Source organism: Periophthalmus magnuspinnatus, chromosome 1, assembly GCF_009829125.3.
Source record: "Periophthalmus magnuspinnatus isolate fPerMag1 chromosome 1, fPerMag1.2.pri, whole genome shotgun sequence".
NCBI classification, from domain to species: domain Eukaryota; kingdom Metazoa; phylum Chordata; class Actinopteri; order Gobiiformes; family Gobiidae; genus Periophthalmus; species Periophthalmus magnuspinnatus.
Genome location: NC_047126.1, coordinates 18,493,445 through 18,507,611, shown reverse-complemented (window position 1 = coordinate 18,507,611; position 14,167 = coordinate 18,493,445). Strand labels below are relative to the sequence as shown.

Here is a 14,167-nt window from a genome sequence, read left to right as displayed (position 1 = left end):
GGCCTAATTGTCTATAGAGATTGTCTGATAAAATAATAATATAATTAAAATTCAGTTTATAATTACAATTCTCGCTGTCATTATAAGTGTATATTTTTAAATAAAATATAAATGTCCCTGATTTAATGTAGTATAATCTTTTGTTATTTCATCGCTTGGTGGCGCCCGACAACAACAAGCAACAGTCCTGACGTCATCTGTAAGCGCCGATGGACCACAAGCGCCTCGACCTTACACGCTTCAAACACTGAAGGATATCATATTGTATAACTTTAACATGATCTAACTTCGAAATACACAGACATGCTCCGCTTTACGGTTGTGTTTTGTGCCCGTGGAGTCACTAAAAGGGTGAGTTTGATTCACCACTGTTCAAGGGATGGGGTATGCTAACATTTTGACAATATGAACTTGCTTGTAACAGACACAGAAAAAGAGTAACCAGATTATAATGGACTATAATTTAGGAATGAAAGCGTGGGATAAATAGGATATGTCAGGAAAATATGGGGCATGTCGCTAACGCATGTCTTTTCGCTATTTGATCATTTTTACATTGTTTATGGTAGTAGCTTGGGCTGAACTCAGCTGACCAGTGTGCATAAAATTTGGGGTTTTGAGACCATAATATATGAGATATCTGGCCAACCAGAGACTTTTCCACAGATAAAGTCATTCAAAATATGCATCATTACATTGGTCCTTTCTGTTTAAATACCATGTATTTCTTGTCCTCAGTGTGTCTCTTCGCTTGCTGGAGAAAGCGCTGTTCCTCCAAATCTCCTGCTGCCCACAAACCTAGTGGACCCCTCCAGACACAGTGAGTATTATTTCAGATATGTGGACATTTTCGCTTTGTAACTGTATTGTCTTCATAACTACATCCACACAGAAAAAAAAGAAACGTTCACTTGTTTATGTATTTAGATACCCATTGGCGTCTTCAGCATACTATGTCAGCTACACTTCCTGGGGTCAATTTACATTTCAAATATTGCAATTCATAATTATGAGCAAATAAGTGATTACATTTATTTATTTTAAGATTCTTATGCTCCTTAGAATGCTTTACAACAGTCCATTATACAGTCACTCATCAGTTAATCTCATAAGGCCCATCTCTTGACTATTCTAATCTAAAATCACAGAATCACCACAACATAATTTTTTAAGTGTCTTGCTTAAGGACCCAAAAGTATGCAAGTGGGTAAGGGCAATCAAACTTACAACCTTCAACTGTGCTAGTTCTGCCACCTTACACTAAATGCAGTACTTCTGGAGTTTGGAGCATCACACAGGTGTAGTATCCAATATACTGGATTAAACTGAATTTTTCATTCTCCTCAGGACGTCCAGCCCCTCCCCCTGACACTGCCCTCCCCATCCTGAGGTCATGTGACACATCTTTGCCTGCTCACCTGAGTCCAGTTCGAACCTGGGTCCAGACCTTAATGAACCCCAGTGATGAACCGCTGGGACTGACTGAGCTGCATCCAGATGTTTTCGCTGTCCCTCCCAGGTAAAATTTGTTTGAAAAGACAATATTTGTAAATAAAAACAAAGCAAACAATTGTATGCACTTTTTTTTTAGATTGGACATTCTTCATCAAGTTGAAATATGGCAGAAGAATTTTAAAAGAATTGTATGTATATGAGATCAGGTCAATGTGTCAAAGAATGTAATTTTTATTTTACATTATGTGTTTTGGAGACTGGTGTAAATACATTTTCTCTTATTTTTCAGAGTCATGCCAAAACAAAGGTGAGGTCAGAGGTCAGAGGAGGAGGCCGGAAACCATGGCGACAGAAAGGAAGTGGACGGGCGAGACATGGCAGCATCAGATCCCCCCTCTGGAGGGGAGGTAAATACTGAATCTTGGATAAAAAATATTTAAATAATTTAGCTTTTAATCTAAATTTACTACCAGAGTTAATTTGGTTATTCATTCTTTCAGCTTGATATAACTAGACGCAGTAGTTTTGGGTGACCTGAGCAAATAGCACCGGTGTTAAATGCCTCTCCCTGTCTCTCTCTCTCTCTCAGGTGGCGTGTCACATGGACCACGGGGCCCCACCAGTTACTATTACATGCTGCCGATGAAAGTTCGAGTAATGGGGCTAAAAGTGGCCCTCAGCTCCAAACTGGCACAGGTACAAATCATCATATACTGTTCTACATTTGTTATTGTCATTGTTATGATAAGGCGGCACAAGCTGTTCCTCTGTTGCAACTTTGAATGAAGGAATGGTCTAATAAATACTATTGTCTTCTTCTATAAAGCAACCTATCCGACAAGCTTTCACTTGGAATAGACAGGGGTGGGATTTAATAAGTTTTCTTCTTCCCTTCTCCTTTTCAAGGTTTAATAAGAAAAATATGTGAAATGTGCATAAAGTGTACTGGATGTACTTGTATTCTGCTCGAAATAAATTTAAAAAATGAAATGGAATGGTTTAATTGTTGGTATCATGTGCTGATTTGTTGTATAAATATTGCAGGATTACCTTCACATCGTGGACTCCCTCGACATCCCGACTCCAGACCCTCAGTATCTCACAGAGCTCATCAAGCAGAAGCATTGGGGACAGTCTGTGCTCATTGTTGACGTGTGAGTTATACAGAACTGTACAGCTTCAGCTCAATGGATGATGACTACTGTTAAAACTGTTTTTATTAGAAGAAGATTGGGTTTTTTTGGCCTTTAGAGACTCAGATTTACAGACAAACCTTTTTCTGAAATTACAATGGGTTATTCTCCATTTGCCCGTAAGTATCTGTAAAGCTATTCTATAGAATTTAATTTCTTCTATCTTTCAGTGGTGAGGAGTTTCCTGAAAATATACTTAAAGCCACAGAAGAATTGAAGACTGTTAACATCATTCCAGCCATGGGTGAGTTTTGTCTTTTAAAATTCATTGGTAAGGGTCTGTTTTTTTCCTCAGCATTCTCCTACATGTCCATTTCACAAACATCAGGAAAGGCTTATTATCAGTACCATTTTACACAAAAATAGCCCAGTTTCTTACTCCAAACTGTGGAGGATGGCCAGTAGGCTTCTTGATCATAATGAACCAAACTGATCATTGACTATTTGACATGACAGAATCACAGTTTAAATTTAATTGTACAGCCCTACATTGAACTGCCTACTTTAAACTGTATTATGGTGAACGCCCTAATCCTATCCCCCATTACTAGCCCTACCATTGTCTTGTACATGTTTAACTGTGTTATTTTCATTTTTTCTAGGTCTGAATGTCCACAGTATGTTGAAACACGAATCTCTTATTTTGACTTTGGAAACTGTTCGATTTTTGGAAGAGAAGTTACTTTGGCACGACGTTCGTTTTTCTCCTCTATATCCATTCAAACTACCATACTCTGATATATAAAACAAACTTTATTATGTTTACTAAAAACTGTAATAAATTATGTAAAAATCTGAAAATAATTAAAAAAAAAATGTAAAAAGGTGATGATGGCTTTTTGGCTAAAATCGATAGTTGTATGAATGAGGCAGGTTTCCAGTTGCCAGGTCATTTCGTATTTCCCATCGGAGAGTGGAGCGTTTCTTGTCTGTCGGGACTGTGTACGTGTTTGGCACCAGGACTTTTTGAGGCTTTGGCTGAAACAAAATAAAAAATGTTACTAGGAGAAATTATTAAATGTTGATGTTTTATAGGGAGAGAGGTAGTACTTTTTTAATAAAATTGTACTTTAAGTAGTTTTCAAACTCCATAGTCCTACTTGAGTGATATATTTGATAGTGTAACCTTACTTGAATAAAAGTTTTGGTTACTCTTCTCACTGAATGTCTACAAGTGACAAAAGCTTCATTGCACTTCTCATTTCAGATGTAGTTTTTTTTCCCTCATTTTTGTGGTCTATCTTTGAAAATACCAAAATTTGAGCATTATCTATCATTTGTTCTTCCAATTACATAAACCTCAAATTATACATCAGATGTGAGTCTTATTTGAGTAATTTCTTGGAATACTGCTTTGTACTTTTACTTGGAGTACAATAGTTGGCTATTCTACCCACTTCTGTACAAAAGAGAATTTATTATAAGCAGAACTTACTGGAGGAGGTTGGTAGGCGAGACGCTCCTGAGAAAAAACAAAACAACTTATGATCAGGTTACTTGAGGTGACATTGTTTTGCAGTTGAGAGTCCTGGCCCTACATCTACAGACAACCACACCAGAAGGACATTTAACCAACAAAAATACTAATTATAGACAATGGAAGGTATTCTTTAACTTTAGTGGACTAAAACATTTCAGGGAAACCGTTAGAATCTCCATGAAGACAATCAGGAAAAGTATGGAAAAGTTACATATTGCATATTTCAGTTGATTTTTAAAATTTGATCCTTTTACTTGAGTCATAATTTTGCGTAAATAAAAAAATATTTAGATAGTAAATAAAATATAGTGACGCTTAAATCAATGCAAAATTACGTACTTTACCACGCTACCACTGCACATATGCATATGCTAGTTATATGACCCAACAATATTTTAATGCATTGGTTATTGCGGCTGGAGATCATGTAATGTGTTAATAATAATATCTTGATCTCTTTGTTTTGGTGTTCATGTTAAAAGATCCACGTATTTTGTCATTAATATTTTATCTCCATAGTTACATTACCCTGACTTCCCATCGTAGAGCCTTTCTGTCATTTTCACCAGGCATTTTGAACATGTCCCACAGCTGTTTGTACTGGAAATACCTACACAAAAAGAACATTTATAATTAGAAATTCGTATTATACTGTACAGCAATAAAGAATACAGGTTTAACCTTACTTTGCTACTGGGTCGGTTTTCTTTGGGCCTGTTGGACCAAGTGTCGGGCGTATAACTGAAAACAGAAATAATGAATGGTTAGTCAATGTGTGGGTTTATTTCCCTGTGTTTTTATGAAGTTTTGTGACAAAGTTCAATTTGACTCACATGATTTGGGTTTAGGCCTGATGTCACTGTCGCTGTGGCTTCGACCCTGCAAAAAACAGTGTATTAGATTTCAGTTACAGATTTGTCTGTTCTTATAATACGCACAACATTATCATAAGAACTAACAAATAGTGATTTTAGAAACAAGTAAACCTACATATAAATCTGTCAGAATTTATTTTTAGCCCACATTTGCTTGTCTGTAATTCTGATGATTGAATAAATACAATTATGTTTCCCAAATGGTAGGCTTTATAAAAAGTGATTAAGTCTGTTAATGTTGTAATACTACAGGCTGTGGGGATTTTTTTTTGTTTTTTTGAATTATCCCTATAATGTGGCACATTGCAGATAAAGAAATAACATCTCCATGTAGGCAAATAGGTAGCAGACCCTCTACTCGAATGGTTACATAGTGCAACTTTAACCAAAATAACCTCAATGAGATGGCTTCCACTTGGCTCCACTCTATTGTTTTACCAGTAGTTGCAGTAGTTTGGTTGATATGGGATGAAGGACTATAATGAAATAAAGTGAAGCTGAAATAGTCCACAGTATAGGTGAAAATAATGGCAAAAAAGTTCATTGTTCCTATGCTAATCCTTTGTAATACAAATAAAAGTTCACAATTAATTTTGAAAAAGTTGTAAACCTGAGTCCGAAACACTGTCTTTTGGGGTGCAGTGTTTTGAAGTACATTACCCACCATGCCCCGGACGTAGGACTCAAAGGCTCCCTCCGACAGGGACTCGGAGCTCGGGGACTCGCTGTGGCTCATCAACTCCTCGTTTTCAAATTTGTGCCGAAGTGAAGTCGATAAGTGAATATCGGCCAAACGCTCCTCCAGGCAACTTGCTCCTTCTGAAAAAATACAAATAAATATATTTTAAGAACAAGAAACAACAGGTCTGCTTTCTGTCTTTTATAAATGGATCTGTAGATGAATAAAAGCTTTAATAAAATAAAAAAATCTATACAATAGATAGAATAGAATAAAATCTGTACAATATGTTGGAATCTAATAAAAATCACAGTTTGGAGTTGGCATAATTAGCAAGTAGAATGTCCTCTGCAAAGAACATAATATCCTGTCTAGAAAAAACGTATTGTATCTACAGTATCGCTACAGATGCGTGTGTTTCTTGTATTAGTTCATATTTAATTCTTCTGTCAAATGTTAATGCTCCTGAAGTTGTTTACAATGTGCATTCAGAGCAGCCCCAATTTTCACTAAGTGTGCAATAGGATTCTGTTCAATTGTGATTGTGTTCATAATTTGAAGTAGTATTATTAGTAGCAGCAGCAGTAGTGTAAAGAACAAACCCTACCAAATACAAGCTCCTCAATGTCAATACATCTGTAGTAGTTATATACAGTACAAGTACCCCATAACATTTCCCAGGATCAAATGAAATACCCTTATAGACCCCTTAAGATATCACTTGAGGTTACTGAATTTAAGGTAGCGTTTCAACGTTCTGCTTATAAGCAACATTTTGAGGACCTAATGAGGTATTAGTAAAGTCCTTCATTTTACCTCATTGTTTTCACTCTTCAAAAGATATTATGTTTGGAATTGTTAATTGTTATGGCAACAAACAAAACTATATCGACTTTTATTAAACTATTATAACCTAAATTATTGTCAGTATTCACCCGTTGGATGGCGAAGATTTCCCTCCCAGTCCTGGTACTTTCTCTGGTGACTCAAGTCCACTTTTGAATCAATGAACTTTATATCTTTGTTTCCCTCTTCCTCTTCATTCTCCTCCTCCTCACTGCTCTCTCCTTTCTGCAAACACAACTGTGCCTCCACTCTAGCCTCTTCTTCCATCTCAGTGACATTTTCTGATTTATTCCCATCCCAAAATTCATCTTGAACAAATATTTGATCTTCGTTTTCTTGTCCAAACCGGTAATTTCTTGTCAAATTGTGAATTTCTCCGGTTTCTTGCTCACAAACTCCAAAACTGTACAGCGAATCCTTATCAAACTCATGAATAGTCAACCTGTCCTCTTCTGTGTTGTGGGGGTCATCTAGTTTTTCTGACCTGATCGTGCCATATCCGGATGTTAATAAACTCGAAGAAGGACTTTCTGATGGGATTTGGTTGCTATCTTGAATAATTTTATCCAAATTTTTTCTTTCCAAGTTATTCTTTTTAATATTCTTGTTCCATTTTTTGCTTACATCCCCCTCTTCAAACCCGTGCTTTATTTCATCTTCATCATCTTCATCATTCCTCTCCAGTTGTTTTTCAATATAGTAGCTTGCTACGCCGTCTCTACTCATTCCTAATACGAAATTGTCATTTTCCAAAGAATTCTGGATTGCTTTGGTTGATTTTTCCAACATTTCCTGCTGCAAACTGTTGTCAGAAATACCTGCAACATTTTGAATCATTTGGTCACTCTCCACTAGTTGATTGGAACATATTATTTTATTATCGTAACTTTCTTGAGCAAAATCCATCAGTTCATTTGATATTTCTTGTTCTAAATTTTGCCCCCTTTTTTCCTCCACAATATTTGAAGATTTTAAGTTTTTACAGCCGTCTGCATTTAAACATCTATTTTCTAAAACTGAATTTACACATTTTCCAAGTTCATTTTCTGGTGCTGATTTTAGCTCCTCCATTGCACTACACTGTTGAGTAATTTCTTTAAATTCATCTTCCATGCTTTTTTCCATTTTTTCTTTCTCCATTTGATCATTATTATCATTGTTAGAAGATTTTTTATCGAAGTCCAAAATTCCTTGAGTTTTGTTCAGATTTTTCTCATCTTTAGCCAGCTCGTCAGTGCTAGTAGAGTGGGAATTTTGCCTTGAAATACAAGGTTCAAATACATCATAAGATTCATTATTAGCATCACCTTCAATGTTACTGATATTTGAGGTCTCCGACTTTGTCTCAATTGAATTTGTTGATTCTTTACACTTCTTGTTTTCAGTGTTTTGAATTTCGCTACCAAATTGAGCAGTGTCTGACTTTTCATCACTAGCTTCTGTTAAATCTCTTGTCTCATTTCCCATTGTATGCTCTCCTTGAAAATCTATTTTGCTTCCACCATATTCAAAACTGCCTTTACTAACTTCAATAAATGTACATCTTTTATCATTGCTATTGTCAGAGTCACCATGTTCTGAACTGTCTTCAGTAAAAACCTTACATGTTGTAATGTTTTTCTCTTCTGTTGAAGTACTTGTGTTACTCAAATCACTATTGGTTTCACCACCTGAATTGTCATAGAAATTATCTTGTTTTCTTAACTTTTTTCTATCTTTACAATCTTCGTAGTTGGTGTAAGATTCAACCTCATTGCTGCTACTTTTTGCCAAACTTGCTTCAGTAAATTCACTCGCACTGTTAACTGCTTTAGCATCAAATGTATCTGTACAACTTTCATCTACTTCAGATTCAATATCTTGACTTGATCTGATGTAATTTTGATCATTTTTTGAACTAGTTTGCGATTCACTTTTCAAACTACCTTCTGGAGAGTTTTTAATTGGTTTGTCCATGATTGAGTCTTCATTACATTTGCTGCCTGTCTTTCTGAATAACTTTTCCTGTTTATCATTATCATTACTGCTACTTTTACCATAACTAGAACTATCTTCACTAAAATCACTTTTATTTGCAGTCATTCGTATTTTGCCTTTGCCATTTCTGCCATTATAATCTTCCCCATCTTGACTTGTCAAACTTGATTTAACATCTTCAGAAATTACATTGTAGTCTTTATTTCCCTCAAATTCAGAACCGGATTCAAAATCACCTCTTGTATCTGAACTTATATAACCACAAAATTTTGGCTCTGCTGCTGACCTAGTCATTTCTTTCTTTTCAATTTCTGTCTTAACATTTTTGGAAATTTCATCCAGATCATCCAAACTAGTTTTGCTTTCTTTCTGCCTTTCCAAATTTGTCCCACCTACATCTATATATTCTTGAACTTTTCTATCATCACTGCTGGAATCTGTGTTACTTGTTATAGTTTTCACCTCATTCTCACTATTTTGAAAACAATATTGGTTCCCTGAGCTATTTGCCTTATACTTCTCACACTTTTTAGCAACAACTGGATCACATTTTTCAAAATTACAATCCGCACTTGAAATTCTAGGTTTTTTCCTGTTTTTTGCCTCATCTTCGCTGCTTGTTTCTGCATTAATCGAGCTGTCGTCACTAAAATCTTTCCACTTTTTAAGCCTTTCTTTGCTAGATGTTCCCGTGCTAGATTCGGATTGGTCAGTTTTTCTCACATGTTCAATCTCATCTTCATCATCGGTTGAATTCAAAATTTCAGAACTTTCTCCAATTTCAATCCAATTTTGAATTCCAGGTTTTTTGTACGTCTCTTCTCCCAAAGTGTTTTCTTCATCTTGGATCTCCTGTTCCATCTCCTCCTCTTCTTCACTGCCACACTCCTCCCAACTATCAGTAGATTTCAAATTTTCGGAAATTTTTGACACATTTTGGACTTCTTCCTTCAAAAATTCCTCCTTATGTGAATCTTTGCTTTTCAAATCATCATTTGCAACAAAACGCTCAATTACTTCTTCACTATCACTAGACATAACAGCCTTTGTAGCGGATTCTGTCAACTCCAAGCTGGTTTTAAATCCTGTATGAACCTTCTCTTCTTCATCTTCTGTCTCTTTGTCCGACCAAAATGAAGAATTGGTTGAATCCTCTGCATCTTCTTGCTGGATTTTGTACATTTTGCGACCAAAACGAATCCTTGCAAGCAGGTGGCTCAGACTTAAGAGGATTAATTAGCTGTGCTTAAGTCATAACAACTCCCTCTAGTGGTGAAAATTGGAGTAGACTCCTAGTATGCTTAATTTCTTTCTCACAAATTGTTAGTCTATTATTACCGTAGTCATTGTTTTATGTTGCAGCATTTCACCAAAGTAAATTTCCACTTTGAAAATTGTGTTCACTGACAAAAGCAATAAAACTATCTCTGATTTCTGCTATCTAAATATATTCTGTATATTCCTTTTTCAGAAGTGGAGAGGAGTACTACCATGACTACACTGAAGAGCTTCCATTGGAAGGTTTTGGTGTTAAAATTTAAAAAAAGGTTGATCTGACTGAAAAATATAATTTACCTGAGTCTTCACTGTAGACAGATTCATCACAGACCAGAGACTGCCCTTTATATTTCCTGTTACAGAAGAAAACAAACAAAAATATCAATCGTGTTATTCTTAATGCAGTTGCCTTTTGTAGATATTGCAGATAATGTAACCATAAAAATAGTAAATGCAGCTATATTATAATTACATCTTTGCACACCCTCAGCCATAAAAAAAAAAATACAAAAAAAAAAAAGTTTGTCCAGTTGACAGAATTCAACCTTCTTTTGCTAGAATTAAATTTGTTGATGTATAAAGTGTATTGGGTCAATTCTTTTAAACGTGCTTTAAATATCTGTTTCAAGAAATTCAGAACTGGCGCAGTGCACAAAATCAAAGTTTAGCCTGTTATTATATTTATACTAATCAAATATAGCCTATACAAAAAATAAGGCAATAAGTTTTCTCAATCAATGGTCCAATAAATATAACATACAACTACATCCATGAAACTTTCTTTAATGTTTAATGTTTAACATATGGAACATAATCATATCTAATTATATAATAAGTGAACATGTCAAAAATAAAACAGGATCTTTAAAATTACAAACTTTAACTTTTTCAAAATCTTACAAATTTAAGTATTGTTAGTTGTATGATCTGTTTTTATCCTACCTAAGCACTTTCCTCTTGATGAGCCTCCTGCCCTGGCCGCTGCCTGGAGTGGACATGTAACTGTCGGTTTGCAGTGTGTCCTCGGGGTCCGTCTCTGTCTGCAGCCTGTTGGGATGTCCTGCATGAACAGGGGGTTTAGGTGCAACTGAGTGACGAACATATGAGTCAAAATGGCCATGAGGGGGAGCCACATCCCTGTTCTGAGGAGCCAGCACCTGTGAGGAGAGGGAACAGTTATTATAATAGATAATATATAGATGGTAAGGGCCATTGTTTATCTTACAATTATACAGCGGTAACTATTAATAATGATGGCAATAAAAAAAGATGCACTATGTAACTTTTCTGGTGGAGGGCTGCCACCAGGTTGTCTCAAAAGGTGATGTTTTTGTTGTACTTGAAATTATCCACAGTATGGCATTGAATTTAGGGCCAAGTTACATAGACCTGTGGAGAGCGCATGTTTTTGCATGTGAGTTTTTTATGGCATTTTTGAAGACGTAAAAACACCAGTAATTGAATAAATGCAAGACACATTTAATATCATACTGTGGAACATTCTAGGCAGGGCCTCCAGTTACATTGGGAGAGTTTGTTTAAGTTCCCAAAATTCAAGGAAGTCAAGGAATTCTTATTTTCCTTGACAAAATTTTGCATCAGAGTTTGGACTGGGTTGTATTGGATCAGTTGTTATAATACATTCCTTACTTAATTTGGTTGGAATATTTTTTTCCAAATAGAACAGCATCAATCGGCATATAAGAAATAAAGTGTAATTTAAACTCACCCGTACATCATGATCTCTGTTTTGTGGATGCAAGAAAAACCCTTCCTTGGGTTTGTTCAATGAAAATCGACTCACTATAAAAAAGTAAAGAAATCACTGATGCAAAAATCCACTTCATATTACATTCTTCTTAGAGTCTACATCACAATTACTGTACACATAACAGCACAGTATTGTCAGAGATATAAAGCTCAGAGTTCACACTGATTGGCTGCCCACCCCAAATTGGATTTGAGCACCTCAAGTATCACTAAAGAAAATATTTATACTTCTGTATACCACCAGATCTAAACCTGGTCTATAACAGGACTACACCAGTTTTAAAATGGAACTATGCTACAGAAGCTCAAAACTACCCAAAAGGAGGACAAAAATGTGGGAAAGATTTACTCTAAATTTGACACTAGAACTGAAGGGGTGTCCACATACTACCATGACCAGCTTGCGTACCAGTTTGAGAAACACTGATCTAAGTAACAAGTTGGTAATTTTTATACCTCTATTTAAAACAGTTTAAATACTATTTATTTCCATGTTCATGCATATTGTAATATGCTCTAAAAGTCAGTATCACCTTTTTCTTTAGTGAAAGCAGGAGGGCTTGTGTTTATGTCAATCTGTGAGTTTTCAGGAGACACAAGTGTTGTCCATTCTCCACTTCTGATCAGGTTATCCAAATCTGGGGATAAAAGTAATACTTTAAAGAAACTGTATTTCACATTATTAAGGCTGGTTTAGTTTTCTATTAATCTGTATTGTGCCATAACTTGTGATTCTGAATGGATATACTTCACACCTTTCTTGAACTCTTGTAGCTTCTCTTTGGAGACGTTTTTGTAGCCCAGAAGTTCCAGTTGCTGCTGGATTTCCTCCTCAGAAAATTCTAAATTGTCCATTATTTAAAACCTAAAGAAAAAAACTGAAAAAACAACATATAGGTCACAATCAATATAAAGATGAGAGCATGTTAAATATACCACTAAATTGCCAATAAATCAGACTTATAACTTTTAATAATATTTTCTATTGCAACTGTTTTTTTCTCTAGCAAAGGATAGCTATTTAGCAATGTGTGTTTCAAAACAACAGGTCCATAAAAAATACCACCAAAACTTGGACAACAGAATGCACACCTATAGAAATCAGTTACTGCTCACATTTTAGTATTGCACTTAGGCAGATGAGAATTCTCTGACTTTACTTTGCATTTGATGATCTTTGTTGTTACATTTGTTCATTTTCTTAATATATTTCTCTAAAAAACACTCTTATCTTCATCTATTTTGATGAAAGACCAATGCATTTCTAATCTACAGATGTTTTTATATTTTCTCATTTCATATAAGGCTATAATAAGAACCCTTTTTTATAGTGATGGGACAGAAATTCTGAAATATTTATTGCATAATAAACTATGATGTCCTATGGCTTTAAGAGGTATCCATCAAGTTCATCCAGATAGGCTTATTCTGGTTTCGTGCATTAATATGTCCTGGTTTCGACCTAGTTTGCCTTGCCTAGTTCTGAGAGTACCAGCCCCAGTTTAAAGGGTCTCCAATTTGCTGCAATTTCCCATAAAAATAAACCAACACGCACGTCATTTCAAGACAAAACAGCATTAGATTCATTATTTACCTGTACGCGGTCCGATCCAGGCTCTAAAGTCAGGTCGTTTGGTTAAATTTGTACGAAAAATGGCTTTGTGGATTTTATTGTTTTCAGATGGAGCCGCAGCACCACGACAACAGCCGTTACGAGCTTCGAAAAGTACTTCCGCTGACGTCAGATGTAAACTTCCGCTCCAGAGGTGGTTTCTTCTTCATGAGTTTGAATTTAACGCAGAGTAGTGTCACCAACGGGATAATGGACTCAGACAATCTAACTTTAGTTTTTAAACTAGATGATGGATTTTAACTTCTAGCAAGGAAAATCGATGGGTTTATTTTTTATTTTTATTTTTTATTTTAATACTGTTCTTTCTTCAGTGTACGGCTATCTCATAATTTGTCTCTTCTGTGAGTCTATTTATTGGCCTAAATTTACTTTATCTTATTAAATTATAATGTATAAATTTCATCACAAAAATATACGGTATATAGTCAAAATTTTCGGCCCAATTATGCATACACTTTTTGATCTAGCGATACATACACAGAAGTTACCACGTAATAAAATCCTTTTATAAAAAAAAATTGTTGTAGTTGTAGTAATTTTGTCCATATAAAACCATGCAAGAAGTTATCAAAACATTTTTATTTTCCTCCTTTGTACAAGTTGAAGTTGTCACGTCCAGCCTCAAGAAAATAAATAATATGTAATAGAAAACTGCTATAAAGTTTTTGTTTTTTACACAGCCCATGGTTCAAACAGTACAGACAATTCTACACTTACAGGAAAGTCACAGGAAGTGGGTTCAAGTGGAAAAATTGACAACAAAGATTTTGACAGATAAAAACACATGGATTCAGCAATGTAATTTTTATATTGACACATTTACATAAACGCATAGGCATAAAATTTAACAAACAAGACAAGGATTGGGTCATATGATACAGAAATGGCCAGCAAACAGACAGTAATCAGATAATTAATTCAATGAATTTAGCTTTTACGGGTTTTATCAGCTCTGGTCATTTTTTAGGTTTAGAATGTCAT

The 14,167-nt window shown here is 35.3% G+C and overlaps 2 protein-coding genes across 2 annotated transcripts; one reads left to right on the top strand and one right to left on the bottom strand.

Annotated features, from left to right (window-relative positions):
• The first annotated feature begins 204 nt into the window (after positions 1 to 204).
• On the top strand, positions 205 to 3,440 carry mrpl4 (mitochondrial ribosomal protein L4). The gene is made up of 9 exons (XM_033975107.2): positions 205 to 351; positions 739 to 820; positions 1,348 to 1,519; positions 1,592 to 1,643; positions 1,745 to 1,862; positions 2,045 to 2,151; positions 2,500 to 2,609; positions 2,819 to 2,892; positions 3,251 to 3,440. The coding sequence occupies exons 1-9, from the start codon at positions 304 to 306 to the stop codon at positions 3,391 to 3,393; spliced, it is 906 nt and encodes a 301-aa protein (XP_033830998.1). The 5' UTR covers positions 205 to 303; the 3' UTR covers positions 3,394 to 3,440.
• hyls1 (HYLS1 centriolar and ciliogenesis associated) lies at positions 3,388 to 13,300 on the bottom strand. The gene is made up of 12 exons (XM_033975095.2): positions 13,148 to 13,300; positions 12,309 to 12,431; positions 12,087 to 12,191; positions 11,513 to 11,586; positions 10,726 to 10,940; positions 10,081 to 10,136; positions 5,668 to 5,822; positions 4,962 to 5,007; positions 4,815 to 4,869; positions 4,657 to 4,738; positions 4,084 to 4,110; positions 3,388 to 3,626 (listed from the first exon to the last, which is right to left on the bottom strand). Exons 2-12 carry the CDS (start codon positions 12,406 to 12,408, stop codon positions 3,492 to 3,494), a joined length of 1,050 nt encoding a protein of 349 aa, XP_033830986.1. The 5' UTR covers positions 12,409 to 12,431; positions 13,148 to 13,300; the 3' UTR covers positions 3,388 to 3,491.
• Between the last annotated feature and the right edge of the window lie 867 nt (positions 13,301 to 14,167).